This window comes from Pelobates fuscus, chromosome 7, assembly GCF_036172605.1.
Source record: "Pelobates fuscus isolate aPelFus1 chromosome 7, aPelFus1.pri, whole genome shotgun sequence".
In the NCBI taxonomy this organism is placed as follows: domain Eukaryota; kingdom Metazoa; phylum Chordata; class Amphibia; order Anura; family Pelobatidae; genus Pelobates; species Pelobates fuscus.
The window spans coordinates 10,027,317-10,046,392 of record NC_086323.1 but is presented as its reverse complement, the minus strand read 5'-3'; the positions used below and the strand labels follow the sequence as shown (position 1 = coordinate 10,046,392).

The following is a 19,076-nucleotide window of genomic DNA, read 5'->3' as shown; positions in this document are numbered from 1 at the left end:
TCACTGCCATGGTGAGATACAAAGTAACCGACTCACACTCACAGCCAGAGAGAGAGAAAGGGCAACACACTCACAGTCAGAAAGAAAGAGACGGGGCAACACACTCACAGCCAGAGAGAGGGTGAGAGAGGGCAACACATTCACAGAGAGAGAGAGACAGGGCAACGCACTCACACCCAGAGAGAGAGAGAGGGCAACACACACACACACACAGCGAGAGAGGGCAACACACTCACACTCAGTGCCTGAGAGAGAGATAAGGAGGGCAACACACTCACGCTCATTGCCATGGTGAGATACAAAGTAACCGACTCACACTCACAGCCAGAGAGAGAAAGAGAGAGGGCAACACACTCACAGTCACAGCCAAAGAGAGAAAGAGAGCGGGCAACACACTCGCGCTCACTGCCATAGTGAGGTACAAAGTAACCCGCTCACACTTTGAGTATGGATGAGTGGTTATCCAATTTATACTCAAACTCACAGGCAAGGTGAGAGGAGGTTAATCCACTCATACTCAAACTCACAGGTGAGATGGTGGGGTAAGCCATTCAATAGCAAATCTGACAATCAAGGAAAGCCTGGTAGGAAAAAAGGGCGAGAAAATGGTTTCAGATAGAAGAGCTTGTGAGAGATCAATGACTTAACGAGTGATTACAAAACAGAAGCTCACAGCTGTCACAGAGTACGCTGGGTTTATAGTTCCTTCTCATACTGGCCGCAGCTATAATTCCTCTGAGTAAGGAAATTATAAACTGTAGTCTACCATGATAACAGCAGCCAAAATATTCAGCCTGGATTAGAGTTCTCGCCATGAAATGATAGGTTAGAGAAGGTTCTGCAGGGTTTGGTTATGGATTCTGAGGTCACCAAAACATTGAAGGCAAAGCTGGTGACCGCCCCAGAGTAGTTACGGCCTCTGTGACAGCTTGCAAGTCTCTGAAGTCACAATGCAATCACGCAGTCTGCCCAGAAACGAAAACTCAAGGGATACTCACGTAGTCTGCGGTCTCCTCGGGTCTCCACTGGTAGAGACAGAGAGAAGAAGTGGGTAAATGGGCAATGCAGGCAGAGGGTCACGGGGTTATTGCAAAACAGACAAGGGATAATTAAGATTTAACTATATTAAAGGGAGATATGGGTTGTGCAAAAAAAAAAAAAAAAAAACACAAAAATAAAAGAACAAGCAAGACAGTGTCTACAAAAATAATAAAAACTAGCACAAGGCCAGTAACGGTTAACTTTGGCAAAGCAGATATCGGTGGACTTCAAATTCCATGATACTCTGTCAGCCAAGGTCTGTCATCACGGCACTAGGTGAATACAAATAAATTGGGGACAATGCAAGACAAAGATATTAAATGGGACAGAAACATGCCAGGATGGGACTAAACACACACATGATAAGTAACACACAGGATGGACACATTTAAATGGTGGGTAGGGTAGTAATAAATACAGGCAGGGATTTTATACACAGTTATGAAGATGATGAGACTCTATATGTATCCAAAGCAGAGGTCGTGGAATTATTGCACCCCTAAGTCTGCTACAAGCACAGCAAACGACTGGCAAAGCCCTTTCGATAGTCCAAAGGTCCATATTCCACCACCCCTGATATAAGGTACATACTACTATTAGGACAATGCGGGGAAGGGCATGCTCTACGTTTGCTGCAGAACACTCCACAGGCGAGTGCAGCAACCAATCAGATATTAGTATGTTGGGGTGCACTAAAAAGGAAGCATGGCTCAGCCAGTGGAGACGCCATTTTCTGAAGAGATATAGAAGATTCCTAAGTAACGTTCACGAATGGAGCTCTTGGCGCTACCTGTAATGAAACTTAATTTTGCTTCCATTCATCACACCTTACCTGAGCCTCAGCCAGCATCACATCCTTAATTATGGGATTTCCTCTTGGTTCGCCCCCTTCTAGACGAACGTAGGTGACTTGATAACCTCGTATCTGTCCATTCTGCTTGGTGGGTAGAGGAGACTTCCAGGTCACTCGTACAGACGTGGAGTTCACTGAATCAACCTCTACTTTCCTAGGTGGTGCACTTGGCACTGGAGTGGGAGAAGAAGGGATAGAAACACTCAGATGTTACCCTGGCCAGAATAGGTGTTCGAGGTACAGAAAATGCAAGAGTAAGAAAGTGCAAATCAGGATTATTAGTCAGATGCAACAATGACTAACACTTGTTGTGACAAGCAATTTTAGCTTCATGCGTTAAAATGTATTGAAACAGAGTTTATTCATCACCAATAACACCAGAAGAAGGCAAGCAGAGTGTAGATGTGTAGTTAGTTACTAGGATGCTCTCCACACTGTGCCTTGAGGAAGTTGATCAGAGTGAGACAGAGAACAGGTAAGAGGTTTGCCCTTTGTGTAGAGAGCACTAGGGTCACTTACCATCCTCATCGGTACGCACAATAACTGGGGAGCTCTCAGGCCCAGCCCCTATGGATGTGTGAGCACGCACCCACACTCTGTACTCCGTCCACTTCTCCAAGTCTTTGATCTCCCAACTAGAGATATCTGGTGGGATGCTGTCCACAACATGTCTGGATGTGTCCTCCCCGGTCACGGCTTGGTAGGCTAGTGAGTAGCGGGTTAAGGCCCCATTACGGCTGGAGGCCGGTGGGGCCACCCAACTTACCCGAATGGCCGTGGAGCTAAGACTTGCACACTCCACATCTTGCGGCGGAGCAGAAGGTGCTGAAGATAAACAAATGCAGGCGGGGGAGGGAAATGAACATGGCGGATGCAAAACAAAACACACACAAAAAAAAATCTCACAGCGGTTTGTGAAACTGTTACTAAAACTCTCTGTTTAACATAAGCAGTTAGCAGCCAAGGAGAAACCCTCAGTAAGACTTGTTGAAAGTATAACATTTCTATAGCAACTAAAATGGTTACAGAATATTTCCTGTTCCATATTTCATCAAATGTCTTACAGAATAAAAAAAAACGTATATAAAAACATTAAATTTATTAAATCCTAAGTTACATTTTTGAGTTTTCCAAATCTCGAGATCTTTTTTCACACCATAGTGTAACGTAAACTGTTGCGGTAAAGACAGCCCACCAGTTATCGTTCACTAAATTTAATTGAACCAACGTATCTATGAAGTAGCTATTCTCATTTCTAAGTGTGGCTCTCTATAGAACAGACTGCTCACCGTGACAACATATCTGAACTGCAATTCCCAACATTCTCAGCCAGCTTTAAGAGCATAACCAAAGGACTCAAAATGAGCATTTTAATTCCTAATTGATTCCTAATTCATTAAAAGGTTGCTTATTTCCAAAAATGCCTTGTGATGTCCCTACGTACAACAAATATTTTACTTTTAAAATATAGACGTTTTATGTCTCACTGAAACTCCTATCGCAACGAGAGACAAAATTCTCCCATCATGTAACGGATTTCGTATTATATCCCTGTTGATCACTATAGGAAAACCTTCATGAAATCTCCTATAACCATTTGGTATTTGATTGAACATCTGTGGGTGAAAGAGCTGCAAGGGAACATTACGAGCCCTCGGCTTAAGTTGCTGCTGTGCTTTGTGTGCTGGTCTTGTTGATACATGTCCCTCTACGAGGAGCAATAGATAACATCCTCTAACTTGATAAGTTGACTTATTTATGGCTGTAAAAAATGCTAAACTGTTTAGATGAGAGTGTACTGTCTCTTTAAGTGATTCTCCTTCAATCCAGTGGAAGAGAGTAACAGCTTCACAATTTAAATTTAAAAATGATATAAAGAAATAATATAAGACAAGGCGAGGATGTGGGGATTCACATGATTTGTAAATGCAGGGGATATTCTCATTGTTGCAAATATAAGCTTTCCTCCATATATTGTGCTCATACAACATGCAAGGAACACATATACATGCCTCCCAGGCCTCTTCAAAATGCAAATTAGCTGTACACAGACACTGTAGGCACTATAACCATTTCATTTCATTGAAGTAGTTATAGTGCCTGTAGTTCCCTGGTGCAGTCCCTCCATTCAGCATTAAACCGATTTTGAACACTTTAACCCTGGCTTCCCTTAGCTCCGCCCCCACTGGAGTTGTGGCAAAGGCAGACATTACACACTTCCTTGTAGCCAAACCAATGCATACAAGCAATGGGCGCTGTGATAGGCTGAAAGCGATCAGCTGACACTCTCAGCCAATCACAGACGCCCATTGGCGTTTAGGCAAATGCTTCCTTTATTAGTGCAAGCAGTATTGAGGGGGTGGTCTGCTTGGGACTCATTTATTGGTAAACCATTAAAAACAATTTAACAACGAATGGAAGGACAGCGCCAGGGGACTCCAGGCACTTTAACCACTTCAATGAGACAAAGCAGTTACAGTGCCTACAGTGTCCCTTTAAGATATTGTTTTCGCTATGATATGGCATATATCCAGGTGATGAAGGACAAAGGTTAAGATAACAAATGGCAGAGAGTCTGATTAGAGGTCTCTCCTAAAGGGAAATGGAAAAATAAAGAGAATGACACAGGATGGGTGTATACACTGAGCAACATTAAATAGGTTTAAGCAGGACTTGTTGATGGACAGCTGAAATCCATGTAAATTATTGGGGTTTTCAGTTTGTACCAGACCTGTCATCATGCTCTTTATAAAGTGCCAATGGGGCTCAAAGTCCGTCTAATACAGAGAAGCAGGGGGTCCTAACGTTAGTGTTCTATAAGCCTGTTTGTCAGATCCACTCTGTACACATTCACCACAATATCAGGAAAGCTATGCGTAACAAACAGGAGGGATGCCATGGAGTCCGTCATGGGGAGCGGTGACGATGGCTCCAGGCTGGGGACATGCAGCGTCAGATCTGTTAAAGCACTTACCGTTCTGCAAAACAGCATCAGAAAGAAGCCATCCTTTCACCTGAACACATCACCCAACACAAAACAAAACAGCCGCTTAAAGTCACTTACTGGACTGTGCCGTCCTAGCTTGGATTGGCGGGGTGTAGACACCAATACCCATGTCAGACCAAGCCGCCAGCCTGAAGTTGTACAGAGTATCTGGTTTCAATCCTTCCACTGGGTAGGAGCTCGCAGGGTCAAACGTCACCTTTTGCTAAAAAAACACATATTTCAGAAATGTTTTAAATCTTATGTAAATCAATACATCGTCCTGTACAGAATCTTTATTAAACTGCGTATTACAACAGGGGCTTTATATAGCACCACCCGACTTCTGCTCAGCTCAAAGTCATTGCTTACTCTAACAAATGAAATTGTAAATTGCAAACTGTAGTCAAAATGTTATCATTTCTGTTTTCCGTTTACCATAATCTGCAGTTCAGTGAATAAACCTCACACACTATAGACTGGGTACAGGCTATGAACAAGGGACGCTGGGATATAAAATGCTTAAAATTGGCCAAACGTTTTTCATTTACACTACTTTTACATTCGATCCATTCTTCTAGAAAAAGCCGACTATAATAAGAATAACAAAGGACCTGCTCACCTGACGTCCATCTTGCCCCTCCCAATACAGAAGCTCATATTTGGTAACGCAGTCTTGGGGCGGTAAAAGCCACGTTAGCATTATACGGGTGTCGGATTCTGCTTCTGCCTGAAAATCGACCGGCTGCGCAGGAACTGTGGACAATAAAGGCGTTAGCAAAGTCCTACCTGCTGCTGGTGGGAAAACGCCAAATTCCGATTCATACAATTGTATATTCCCTAACGAAGTATTAACCAGCAGCTTTCTGAAACAATGACGGCCCGTCATGGCTAGGATAAATCATATTCAGTGCTATAAAGTGACAAGCCATGCTTGATATTTATTTAAAGCACCAAGAGATCGTTGGAGGAAAATCGACAAAAAACAGGTCAATGGAATCGTTTTCGCTTGCAAAGTTTAGGCCGCATAGCTCTGATGGATAAACTCTTCAACATGCTGCTTAGTAAATAGACACTTATCGATGATCAAACCTTAGCATCTTTCTTAAATTCCAACAACTGACACATCAACAAGCACACCTCCCAACATTTGAAATGGACAAAGAGGGAGCAGAAAAAATTTAGGTGACTTAATTACAATTTATACAATTAAAATGTAATTTAGAAGAAGAACAATGTATCTTATTTGTGGACTGGTGTATAAACAAACACATTTATTGTAGTTTAAAGACACATTACTGGGAGTATTATTGATGTGGAGCTCTGTTATACACTCAGACACATTACTGGGAGTATTATTGCTGTGGAGCTCTGTTATACACTCAGACACATTCCTGGGAGTATTATTGCTGTGGAGCTCTGTTATACACTCAGACACATTCCTGGGAGTATTATTGCTGTGGAGCTCTATGATACACTCAGACACATTACTGGGAGTATTATTGCTGTGGAGCTCTGTTATACACTCAGACACATTACTGGGAGTATTATTGCTGTGGGGCTCCGTTATACACTCAGACACATTGCTGGGAGTATTATTGCTGTGGAGCTCTGTTATACACTCAGACACATTACTGGGAGTATTATTGCTGTGGAGCTCTGTTATACACTCAGACACATTACTGGGAGTATTATTACTGTGGGGCTCCGTTATACACTCAGACACATTGCTGGGAGTATTATTGCTGTGGAGCTCTGTTATACACTCAGACACATTACTGGGAGTATTATTGCTGTGGGGCTCTGTTATACACTCAGACACATTACTGGGAGTATTATTACTGTGGAGCTCTGTTATACACTCAGACACATTACTGGGAGTATTATTGCTGTGGAGCTCTGTTATACACTCAGACACATTACTGGGAGTATTATTGCTGTGGGGCTCTGTTATACACTCAGACACATTACTGGGAGTATTATTACTGTGGAGCTCTGTTATACACTCAGACACATTACTGGGAGTATTATTACTGTGGGGCTCTGTTATACACTCAGACACATTACTGGGAGTATTATTGCTGGGGAGCTCTGTTATACACTCATACATGCCAACAATATGGAGCTCCTAGAAAAGAGAGATATAAGAATAGAAAATAGGGACAGAGGGATTTGGGCCCAAATTAGGGACTGTCCCTCCTAAATAAGGACACTTAGTGAGTATGTAAAATCCATTCAAATTATGATCTGCATAAAAAGAAGCTATTGTTGCAACCTAAATAACCTTACCTCCTTGTTGTGTTTTGACTTGGATAATCTCTGAAGGTGGTCCATCACCCACTGAAGTGAAGGCCAGCACACGAATGCTGTATGTGGTCCCTGTAGTCAGTGACCCAATAGTTGTCAACTGATCGTCAGCTACATTGTGTTTCTGCCACATGCTAAATGGTAAATTGGGGTCTGTCGTGTAATAGACACGGTAGCCTCTGATTTGACCATTGGCTTCCTCTGGTGAGTCCCATTGGACCAGCATAGTACTAGCACTGAGCATTCTGGACTGGACCTTAAGAGGTGGGCTTGAGGGAGCCTGCTCTCCTGTTTGGGCCTCTATAAGTTCACTTGGGGGTCCTCGGCCAATGTTGTTAACTGCAATAATACGAAATTCATACTCTGAGAATGGGCTTAGCCCACCAATGCTGTAGCGTGTTGTGGCTACACCATCAATCTCCTGGAATTGTCCTTCCCATGACTTGGGCTTATATTGTATAACGTAGAAGGATACTGGCTCGGGGTTGCCAGAGTCCCAAGTCAAGGTGACACTTGTTGCTGTTGTCTCAGTCACTGTGGCATCCACTGGTGGTTTAGGCAAAGCTGGGAGAATAAGAAAATGAGTTAATATCTGGAATAAGAACATCAGATACAGGTTCCACACAGCTTTAGAGAACCCTTTAAAAAAATTGTTTTATAAAGTTGTTTCATCCCCCACCATTTATTTCACATGGTCCCTCTACTCTTTACCTTTCACAGTGATCTGAGCCACAGCCTCTATCATGCCCAGAGAAGAAATTGCAAGACAAGTATAGTTGGCAGACTCTCGAATGTTGGTCAGTTCTAGGACATTGCGCCCAACAGGCATCTCATCTTCTTTGGTGAGCTCTTCCAAGCCAGCCATCCACTTGACATAGGGCATTGGCGCACCTACCGCCACACATGTTAAGTTTACACTGCCCCCTGGCATCACTTCATGGTTACTGGGAGGAATAGAAAATCTTGGTGCCACCCGACGGACTGCAAAGAGTTAAACAGCAAGGTTAGACATTATACTTAACACTGGAAAGTAAAAGTTAAAATAAAACACTACCCACAATTTAATGTTTTTGGATAAGATCTTCAAATGATCACAATCCTTGAGAAAATCTTTGTAAAATAATTTATCCACAGAAGTCATCATTAAAGTCTACGGAAGTTTTTGTAGATAAATCATTTTGAAAATGTTTGTAACATAATTGAAAAGCTTAAACCAAAATATTAAATTGAGGTGCAGTGACCCCAGATCAGTCCACCTGATGCCTCTGATGTTAATTAGTTTATATTCGGATGTTCCCTAAATTCCCAAGTAGAAAATATTCACATCGTTAAACCCACCTCTCTCAGCCAAAGTAACTACTGCTGCCGAATGAATACTTTATTTCGTATTGTTTTCATATGATTTAATATTTTTGGATAAACTTTTAAAATGGTTAAAATTTTTGATATTTTTCCATTTATTTTTTTTCATATGATATTTTTTGATATTTTAATTTTACAGTTGGCGCTATATAAATATTGCTATGAATATTTATTTTAAGGGGGGTGGAGGGGAAATCTGTGTACAAACAAATGGAAAATTAAAAAGGCTTATTCACTGAATTTAGAATTGTGGGAAATGGACGCGGCAATAACACATTTTAGGCCCAAGCAGTCGAGTTTGAGATTTCTCTTCCAATGCGGCCATTTTGTCCTTCGGAATAAAAATAGTTATTTGCATGAATTGTTAAAACAATCGCACAGCCCCGTGCACCAGTAAAACATCAGAATTGCTGATTTAAAAAGCACCGAAGGCAATCAGACACGGCATTGGTTGGGAACTGACCGAGGAGTTTCACATTTTTGCCCAAAAGTTGCAAAGCTGGAAAATAGCAATTGTTTTAGAATTTCTACAGTTTGGAGTAAAATGTGAAATTCATTGGCTAAGTCTCTGTAATTCCTGGTTTATAGTGAATAATCCTGTGACTGATTTTTCATTAAATGGTGAACTGCGGTGAGCTGAGATTCCACTTGCAAAATATGGCCCCAAAAACGATTTTTCCAGATGGCCTTTTTTGGTGTAAATTCTGCAAGTGCTCAGTCAGTTCTCCACAGTTCACACCGAGGTCCTAAATGGAGAGATCTGTAAAGTTTAATTAGTGCATAAAGTGCCATGATATTCTGATGTCAGACTTGCACATTTGCCCAATGCTTTCATTTGTAAATTCATTGAAACACTGACAAACGTTCCCATCCATGGATTTCTACGAGCAGATCAGCCGGTCCATAGACCATAACAATGGACAATGTGCTCTAGAACGCACAACAGAAAAAGTGTTCAGTGGACATTCCCCCCAACATTATCCCAGCATGGGTATGATGTCAGAGCGAGAAGTGCTACCAGCAGCCACGCAGGGTGAGGCTGATGATGATGAGAATGGCTGTAGCATGATGCTGGTCTCAGTTCCAATCTAGACACAGTGATAACCTGCGGCTTTCAACCCAACCTGACCAAAGACTTGCAGTAGAACAAAACCAGTGATTTTCCAGCCGTCTCAGTCTTGTAGAGGAGATGCTGATCTAGCTCAGCGTAAAAGATATTTCCAAAACATGCATCAGGCGGGAAGGTAGAGAGATTGTAGGACACAGAGAGGGCTTGAAGTATTGAGGTTAGGATAGGAGAGAAGGAATCTGACAATAATAAAGACCATGCACAAAGGAATGCAGGCTGAAAAGCCTCTTAACATGCACTGTACCAACAGAGGGGTTCAAGGAGAAAGGGGTATTGTGCAGGCATGGAGTATACCCCAACTGTTTTCCAAGAAAAACAAACTTTGTATTCTTTTTAAAATAAAACTGAACCGCAATATCTACTGAACTGAGCGTAATGCATGAAAACGACCGTCTCTACACCTCCATCCCTACATCCATCCCTTTCTAAACTTTGATTTGTCAATTCGTCTTGAGGCTCTGAGCTCGAACTCAAGAAGTATTGCCTCCTCTTAGACTTTGTTTCACAAACAACTGCCAGTGTTTGTGCATTTTTCCAGCATGATCTGATTGCAAAGAACTTGGACGCAATTATTTAATTTAAGAAATGCTGAGCAGAGGCAGCAGGGAGCCAGGGTCGAGATAACTAAACTCTGATGTAATGTGATCTAACACACCGGGTAGCCCTGTGACCACAACTTCCTTGGCAGAGAGGAGGCCAGACGAGCACTGAGCAGTAGGACAGCAGGAGAAAGATTGACGAGTGTTTAATAATTTAGCAGGCATTAGCGTGCAGTTACAGCCAGCAGTGCTGAAAGCTGGGATACGTGTTCTCCAATGCCATGATTAGAGATCGCTAATTCACTAGGAGCGTCTCGCATTGCGCTCTGCAGTGATCTCACCGCCTTAACTAGCTGAAGGGTCCAATTTCCTTCCATCCCCGGAGATGGGGGGCAGATTCGCACCATCCTGATAACGCTCAGACTGGTGGCTTCACCTTACATTCATCTCAAGACGTAACCACACAAAGACATCGATAGAGACTGAGAAATGGCAGAATCCCTGGGTCTGTTCCAAATTGCTAGTTAGGAAGGAAACTGTAAGTGGAGAATTGTGTAATGAGAGGGGGCTGCTGGCAGAGCAATAAACATGCTCAGACAATACTGCATCCAGGCTCTGGGTGGCAGCCGAGAGCACAAACCTTGCTCTGGAAACTGGTTTCATTGTAACAACCTGTTTAGAATGCCTGATTTACAGAATGGATATCAATGTGTCCATCTCACTGGGCTAATCACATTTAACTTAAATAAAGTGGGGTTTGTAGGCGATCAGCTCTCCAGCTGCAGTTTGACCACATCCCCCAGGTACAGATGTAAATATAACCCCCCAAATGTCATCAATATTTACCCATGAAGAATGGGTGAGTTGTTTAGGAGTTTTGGAACTGGTGTAGGTCCGTACACCCATTGTATACCTAGGGCACCCCAACAACCAGCAGGGCACTGTCTCTGTACGGCATGAGAGGGCACCCCAACAACCAGCAGGGCACTGTCTCTGTATGGCATGAGATGGCCCCCAACAACCAGCAGGGCACTGTCTCTGTATGGCATGAGATGGCCCCCAACAACCAGCAGGGCACTGTCTCTGTACGGCATGAGAGGGCCCCCAACAACCAGCAGGGCACTGTCTCTGTACGGCATGAGAGGGCCCCCAACAACCAGCAGGGCACTGTCTCTGTACGGCATGAGATGGCCCCCAACAACCAGCAGGGCACTGTCTCTGTATGGCATGAGAGGGCACCCAACAACCAGCAGGGCACTGTCTCTGTATGGCATGAGAGGGCCCCCAACAACCAGCAGGGCACTGTCTCTGTATGGAATGAGAGGCCCCCAACAACCAGCAGGGCACTGTCTCTGTATGGCATGAGAGGGCCCCCAACAACCAGCAGGGCACTGTCTCTGTATGGCATGAGAGGGCACCCAACAACCAGCAGGGCACTGTCTCTGTATGGCATGAGAGGGCACCCGACAACCAGCAGGGCACTGTCTCTGTATGGAATGAGAGGCCCCCAACAACCAGCAGGGCACTGTCTCTGTATGGCATGAGAGGGCCCCCAACAACCAGCAGGGCACTGTCTCTGTATGGCATGAGAGGGCACCCAACAACCAGCAGGGCACTGTCTCTGTATGGCATGAGAGGGCACCCGACAACCAGCAGGGCACTGTCTCTGTGCGGCATGAGAGGCCCCCAACAACCAGCAGGGCACTGTCTCTGTATGGAATGAGAGGACCCCAACAACCAGCAGGGCACTGTCTCTGTATGGCATGAGAGGGCACCCAACAACCAGCAGGACACTGTCTATGTATGGAATGAGAGGGCCCCAACAACTAGCTGTCTCTGTATGGCATGAGGCCCCCTGGATTGTCTGAAATTCAAATAATATGTGGGGACTGATTTTCTAAATTCATACATAGATTCCTATTTATTTTGAACTTCCAAACTATAAGAACATTTATCTTACATTTTTAGAGCCATTTTATATATTGTATATTGAACAGCATTCTGTGGGCATGCATGTATTGTACCATGTCTGTTTGTTTGTATAGTACAGCATCTTTGTGTTTGTATATACTGTGTAGTTTCTGTGTATATTGTACAGCACCTGTGTGTTTGTATATACTGTACAGTGCCTGTGTGCTTGTATGTATTGTACAGTGTCTGTGTCTTTCTATATATAGTATATATATATAACGTAGTGTCTGTGTTTTTATATACTGTACCGTATCTGTGTGTCTATAACATGCAGTGTCTTTGTGTATGTATTGTACATATTATAGTATCTGTGTATACTGTACAATATCTGTATATTCGTATATGTTGTACAATGTCTGTGTGTATATGTTGTATGATGTTTGTGTCTATACATTTTACAGTGTATGTGTGTTTCTACATATTGTAGTGTGTGTTCTTTTATATACTGTACAGTGTCTGTATAAAGTGTACACTCTCTAAAAAATTGTACACTGTGTGCAGTACCTGTGTGTTTGTATATATTGTACAGTGTCTGTGTGTATGTATTGCAGTGTCTGTATGTTTGTATATTTTGTAGTGTCTGTGTGTTTGTATTTATTGTAGAGTGTCAGTGTTTATGTATTGTAGTGTCTGTGTGTTTGTATATACTGTACAGTGTCAGTGTGTTTGCACATATTGTATGGTGTCTGTGTTTGTATATACTGTAGTGTAGTGTGTGTGTTTGTATATACTGTACAGTGTCTGTGTGTTTGTATATATTGTATAGTTTCTGTGTTTAATTCTAAGAAATAAAGTGATTTGCGCACACAGAAAAGACAAGTGTGAGTTTTACCTCTTGCACAGGGTATTCTTGTGTGTTCTCACTACATACAGTATGTATCACCTATATACAGGTAAATAAAATACACATAGTGTAAACTGTAAAAAACAAATAATGTTTTAAAAATGATGTATATCATCAAACTCACACTTTTCAGAGCCCATTTAAAGTTGGCTCTAGACTTATAGCGCTTTTCATCTCACTCTTGAGATATCCAGTATTGGAAAGATGTGTATATCCACAGGAACTTGGAACTGGTAGCTTGCAGTGATGCTCCAAAAAGTCCAAGGCAGGTGTGTGGTTAAAAGTGTTTTATTCCAAAGGTTATTTTTAAAATACAAAATAAATATATACACAGTAAGATATATATATTTTAGCAGCACAACGCGTTTCAACCTTTCAATAGGTCTTTCTCAAGTGCATCTGATTTTCCAATGGGCTCTAAAGCCCTAATATATGCCAAACAATCAGTTAATTGCCTTAATAATATTCACATCTGTGAGTTAGTTCCCACCCATGTCCAAACATGGTCACAGCCGGAAGTGTTATGCCACACTCAATATGGCTACATTTCCGTCTGTGCACTCCTTTCCCCAGCCCCCCCCAACATGTCCGATATTTCATTTATCTTTGTCAGTCCGTGTTCCTTCAGTTTGCTGTTTATTCTTTCGGTCTCCATTTCGCCGCGTCACTTCCGTTGATGACGTCGTGATGCAGTCCGATACGTCACTTCCGGTTGTAGTTTTTCCGGTCTCTCATGATCTTCCAGACGGTTTCAGCACACAATTGTCCATCATTAAGAAGGGCAAAAATGCCAATAGTTCATATTGCACATAGGTAGGAAAACGTTTAAAAGGAAGGGAAAACGACATATTAATGTTGGAAAAGAGAAAAGGTATTCTTGTCTGGACATTAGTGGAGCATTTTGAAAATATATAAATAATACACAGTAGGATAAGAAAACATATCCCAGAATGATTCTTAATGTTAGGAAATGCCACCATTACATGGACACTGCCCCCTCCATCCAAAAGTGCAATTTTAAAAACAAAAGATATATAGGGAATGTATATCAAATATATGTGTACAAACATACCCTATTATAAAATACTATTAATCTCAAAGTCGATGTTGAGACCCAAGGGAGATAAGGTGCGTATTTCAAAGATCCACTTTACTTCCTAAAACTAAGTACCCAGGAAGTAAAGTGGATCTTTGAAATACGCACCTTATCTCCCTTGGGTCTCAACATCGACTTTGAGATTAATAGTATTTTATAATAGGGTATGTTTGTACACATATATTTGATATACATTCCCTATATATCTTTTGTTTTTAAAATTGCACTTTTGGATGGAGGGGGCAGTGTCCATGTAATGGTGGCATTTCCTAACATTAAGAATCATTCTGGGATATGTTTTCTTATCCTACTGTGTATTATTTATATATTTTCAAAATGCTCCACTAATGTCCAGACAAGAATACCTTTTCTCTTTTCCAACATTAATATGTCGTTTTCCCTTCCTTTTAAACGTTTTCCTACCTATGTGCAATATGAACTATTGGCATTTTTGCCCTTCTTAATGATGGACAATTGTGTGCTGAAACCGTCTGGAAGATCATGAGAGACCGGAAAAACTACAACCGGAAGTGACGTATCGGACTGCATCACGACGTCATCAACGGAAGTGACGCGGCGAAATGGAGACCGAAAGAATAAACAGCAAACTGAAGGAACACGGACTGACAAAGATAAATGAAATATCGGACATGTTGGGGGGGGCTGGGGAAAGGAGTGCACAGACGGAAATGTAGCCATATTGAGTGTGGCATAACACTTCCGGCTGTGACCATGTTTGGACATGGGTGGGAACTAACTCACAGATGTGAATATTATTAAGGCAATTAACTGATTGTTTGGCATATATTAGGGCTTTAGAGCCCATTGGAAAATCAGATGCACTTGAGAAAGACCTATTGAAAGGTTGAAACGCGTTGTGCTGCTAAAATATATATATCTTACTGTGTATATATTTATTTTGTATTTTAAAAATAACCTTTGGAATAAAACACTTTTAACCACACACCTGCCTTGGACTTTTTGGAGCATCACTGCAAGCTACCAGTTCCAAGTTCCTGTGGATATACACATCTTTCCAATACTGGATATCTCAAGAGTGAGATGAAAAGCGCTATAAGTCTAGAGCCAACTTTAAATGGGCTCTGAAAAGTGTGAGTTTGATGATATACATCATTTTTAAAACATTATTTGTTTTTTACAGTTTACACTATGTGTATTTTATTTACCTGTATATAGGTGATACATACTGTATGTAGTGAGAACACACAAGAATACCCTGTGCAAGAGGTAAAACTCACACTTGTCTTTTCTGTGTGCGCAAATCACTTTATTTCTTAGAATTTATCACATTTTAGTGTAAGTGGTGACATTACACTTCGGTGATTTTTGCTGCACCGGATCTTATTAATTTAGCGCCATTTGTGTCCTTTCTCTGTTTTAAATTTAGTTTCTGTGTTTGTATATCCTGTAGTCTGTGTTTGTATATCCTATACAGTGTGTGTGTTTGTATATACTGTACAGTGTCTGTGTGTTTGTGTATATACGGTAGAGTCTGTGTGTTTGTATATACTGTAGTGTCTTTGTGTTTGTATATTCTGTATAGTGTCTGTGTATTTGTATACACTGTAGTGTCTGTGTGTTTATATATAGGTGTTTAGTATGCAGCTGTAAGATTTGTGTGCCTGCGTTCAGTGAAGACATGTTAAAGTGAGTATATTTGTGTGATTTGGGAAGATAATGAAGTAGTTATTCGCCTGGCTGTCAATGTGCTATGCTGAGCATCACAGCTTCCCCGAAGACAATTCCTTACAGATAATGGAAGACACACAGTATAAATGCTCTGGGGACATTAAAGGTCTGGGATGGAAATCATATTCACATGAAGAGCGATAAGAGTTGGCTGATCTCCTGAGTCTGAGCAGAGGATGAGACCTGTCTCAGGTAGTGCTGAGAATATCTCCACTGATTATCTGTCTTTCATGCCCATAAAATGCAAGAACTGTTTAAGCCGTGCCTGTTACATGTTTCCAATCCCTGTGTGACTCGTTTGACAGACATAATGTTCCTGGATTTTAACACCAATGGCGAATGTTCTCCAGCGCGGCCATATACAGCTACAGGGGAGCGCAGTGAGTGCTAGACAGACTTGGCTATAAATCATGGATGGCTCTCTATGGAAATACACACAGTGATGCGTTTAGTAAGTAGCTGTGCCTGGAGAAAGATTATTGTAATACTGAGTGATCACGATTTCTTTCCTGTAGCCATACCGCGCTTCCAGATCCAACTACCATCACTATTAGGCGGCTCAGATTGTAGACTGTTTTATTAACGATACCCGGCTTAACCCCTTAAGGACACATGTCATGATTCCCTTTTATTACAGAAGTTTGGTCCTTAAGGGGTTAAACAAAACAATTACACAATCCTTCTGGCAGATCTAGGATGTCCTCGATATGTATTTAATGTTATGAGTGTACATTTATCAATCTTTCATTGTTCTCTTCTCTATGCTAAAGCTACAGTCAGGGATGAGCCGTGGGGTAAAATATGTCCTGTTTAAAGGGACACTATAGTTACCTGAACAACTTTAGCTTAATGAAGCAGTTTTGGTGTATAGAACATGCCCCTGCAGCTTCACTGCTCAATCCTCTGCCATTTAGGAGTTAAATCCCTTTGTTTATGAACCCTAGTCACACCTCCCTGCATGTGACTTGTACAGCCTTCCATAAACACTTCCTGTAAAGAGAGCCCTATTTAGGCTTTCTTTATTGCAAGTTCTGTTTAATTAAGATTTTCTTATCCCCTGCTATGTTAATAGCTTGCTAGACCCTGCAAGAGCCTCCTGTATGTGATTAAAGTTCAATTTAGAGATTGAGATACAATTATTTAAGGTAAATTACATCTGTTTGAAAGTGAGACCAGTTTTTTTTTCATGCAGGCTCTGTCAATCATAGCCAGGGGAGGTGTGGCTAGGGCTGCATAAACAGAAACAAAGTGATTTAACTCCTAAATGACAGTGAATTGAGCAGTGAAATTGCAGGGGAATGATCTATACACTAAAACTGCTTTATTTAGCTAAAGTAATTTAGGTGACTATAGTGTTCCTTTAACCCCTTAAGGACACATGACATGTGTGACATGTCATGATTCCCTTTTATTCCAGAAGTTTGGTCCTTAAGGGGTTAAGGTATGTTTCCGTGGCACAAAATACAGCTTGACAAGGATCCCCACGGGCCCCACGCAGGATACCAGTTTGGGGCCACCCTTTAATCTTTACATAGAGAGAATGGGGTTGAGCAAAGTCATGGTTCCTGGAATCCTGTCTAACCCCTGGGCCCTAGATGAGCACCTAGTGTGAGTTTAGGGTTAATCCTGCTTTGCGCCCTTGACTGTACACACTGTGACCATAACTCAAATAGTGAGTGTAAATATCGGGGCAGCGCCCCCTACCAAAGGCTGAGGGGTTCACACATGTAACTCCACACCAATGGCGATAACGAGAGTGTCTGTATGACTGTCTGTGGCTGCGTATGGCTGCCTGTCAGTGTTTGTAATTGCATGTTAGTGTGCCTGACGGCTGAGGTTATGTTATGTTCTATACTATATGCAGCTTTTATTTTTTTTATTAATATAATCTCCAGTGTCATATTAAGTCCTTTCTATCCATCTACTCAATATGTAAATCGTCAGATCATCCAGGCACGTATTCTGTGTACACGCAGAGCATTGCCCATGTGGCTTGATGCTGCAAGGTTGGCTTTAATATTATTTCTAAGGGGAGAGAATAATGGAGTTTGCCCCAGGATACCCAGCGCTGGTGTGGGCGGAAATTAACTATAAATAGGATATGTGCAAAATTGCTCCATAGGATCCCTTGATGAGGAATATATGTATATATGATGTACATTGCAAAATTACATTATATTATTAGCCTAAATCAAGGGAAATAATGTTTGCCGATTATTTATAAAAAGAATCAGGGAAACGCTGCGTACGACGCACTGTTTGGAGTAATTACCTCCAAAACACACAGGAATGTGTCAATTAATTACCAGAAGTTGAATAGCTCCTTTTGTGAGCATTATTTTGCTCACAAATATCAGTTAATTGCTGCTGCCCACCTCAAAATGGTAGGAGGACGCAGAACAAAAATTGGGAATAGTAAGTGAAAACACAAATGTATTTTCTTTTGAGTTCTTTTAAGGATTGAACTTGACATATCTAACAATTTGTCATGTCCGTGCCTCTTCGCATCCGCCAGTGAGGGATGTGGCATTAAGAGACAGTCCACTTAATACATTGGAGCCATTAGCCCAGCCATCAATGCTGGCATTTTATTGATATTATGGACAATATTCTCACTGAGAACATGGCAACTTTTTTCCTTTTGGACTATATTTTAAATTAAATTATTTGGCACAGCGGACAGATCTAGGGGCCTGTATATTATTACCCGACCAAGGCTTCAGAGAGGGCCCGTGCGCTCAGACGCTCACACGCCAAGGTTCAGAAGGGGCGTCCATACTCTGCAATTTGCATTCGCTCAGGGAAATTTCTGAGATGAAAATAACATGAAGGGGTGGGAGGGAGGGGAGCAGATCCGCGGCACAGAGATAAAAGAACTCTTTAATATATGACCTTGCAGAGTCGCAGAGCAATAATTAAATGCCTGGGTGAGCAGTGCAGCTTTCAGGAACACAGCTGAAAGAACGTGTATGTGTCACTATCCGCAGCCAAACAAACACTAAGTCCTCCACTGGGACCACAAATACCTGAGTCTATGGAGCAGTAAAGGGGGGCTGGCTGTGGGCTGCAGGCGGTTAACCAACTGTAATTATCTTTCCTGGGAATAAGGTCCCCCCTAAGAACTTATGTCACTAGCACAATACTGAAACAGTTAGGAAAAGTGTCTCTAGAATAATAGAATAAACACAAGTCCGTGGACTTCCAAAATGCAGAGTGTGGCTGTTATAAAGATAGTTTTCAT

General features: G+C 41.9%; 2 protein-coding genes across 12 annotated transcripts in view; both read right to left on the bottom strand.

Annotated features, from left to right (window-relative positions):
• PTPRF (protein tyrosine phosphatase receptor type F) overlaps positions 1 to 19,076 on the bottom strand; it is a 965,824-nt gene that overhangs the window by 27,100 nt on the left and 919,648 nt on the right. For 6 of the 11 annotated variants that reach the window (XM_063427667.1, XM_063427666.1, XM_063427670.1 and 3 more), the window contains 7 exons: positions 7,896 to 8,165; positions 7,167 to 7,748; positions 5,500 to 5,633; positions 4,959 to 5,103; positions 2,414 to 2,719; positions 1,874 to 2,067; positions 999 to 1,025 (listed from right to left, as the gene is read on the bottom strand). In XM_063427667.1, the coding sequence (XP_063283737.1) occupies positions 999 to 1,025; positions 1,874 to 2,067; positions 2,414 to 2,719; positions 4,959 to 5,103; positions 5,500 to 5,633; positions 7,167 to 7,748; positions 7,896 to 8,165 (1,658 nt within the window). The remainder of the gene's footprint in view (positions 1 to 998; positions 1,026 to 1,873; positions 2,068 to 2,413; positions 2,720 to 4,958; positions 5,104 to 5,499; positions 5,634 to 7,166; positions 7,749 to 7,895; positions 8,166 to 19,076) is intronic. The other 5 variants (XM_063427669.1, XM_063427673.1, XM_063427671.1 and 2 more) reach the window with 2 other exon arrangements.
• The window catches only part of KDM4A (lysine demethylase 4A), a 374,420-nt gene that overhangs the window by 81,141 nt on the left and 274,203 nt on the right, over positions 1 to 19,076 (bottom strand). The gene's annotated exons all lie outside the window — the stretch shown is intronic.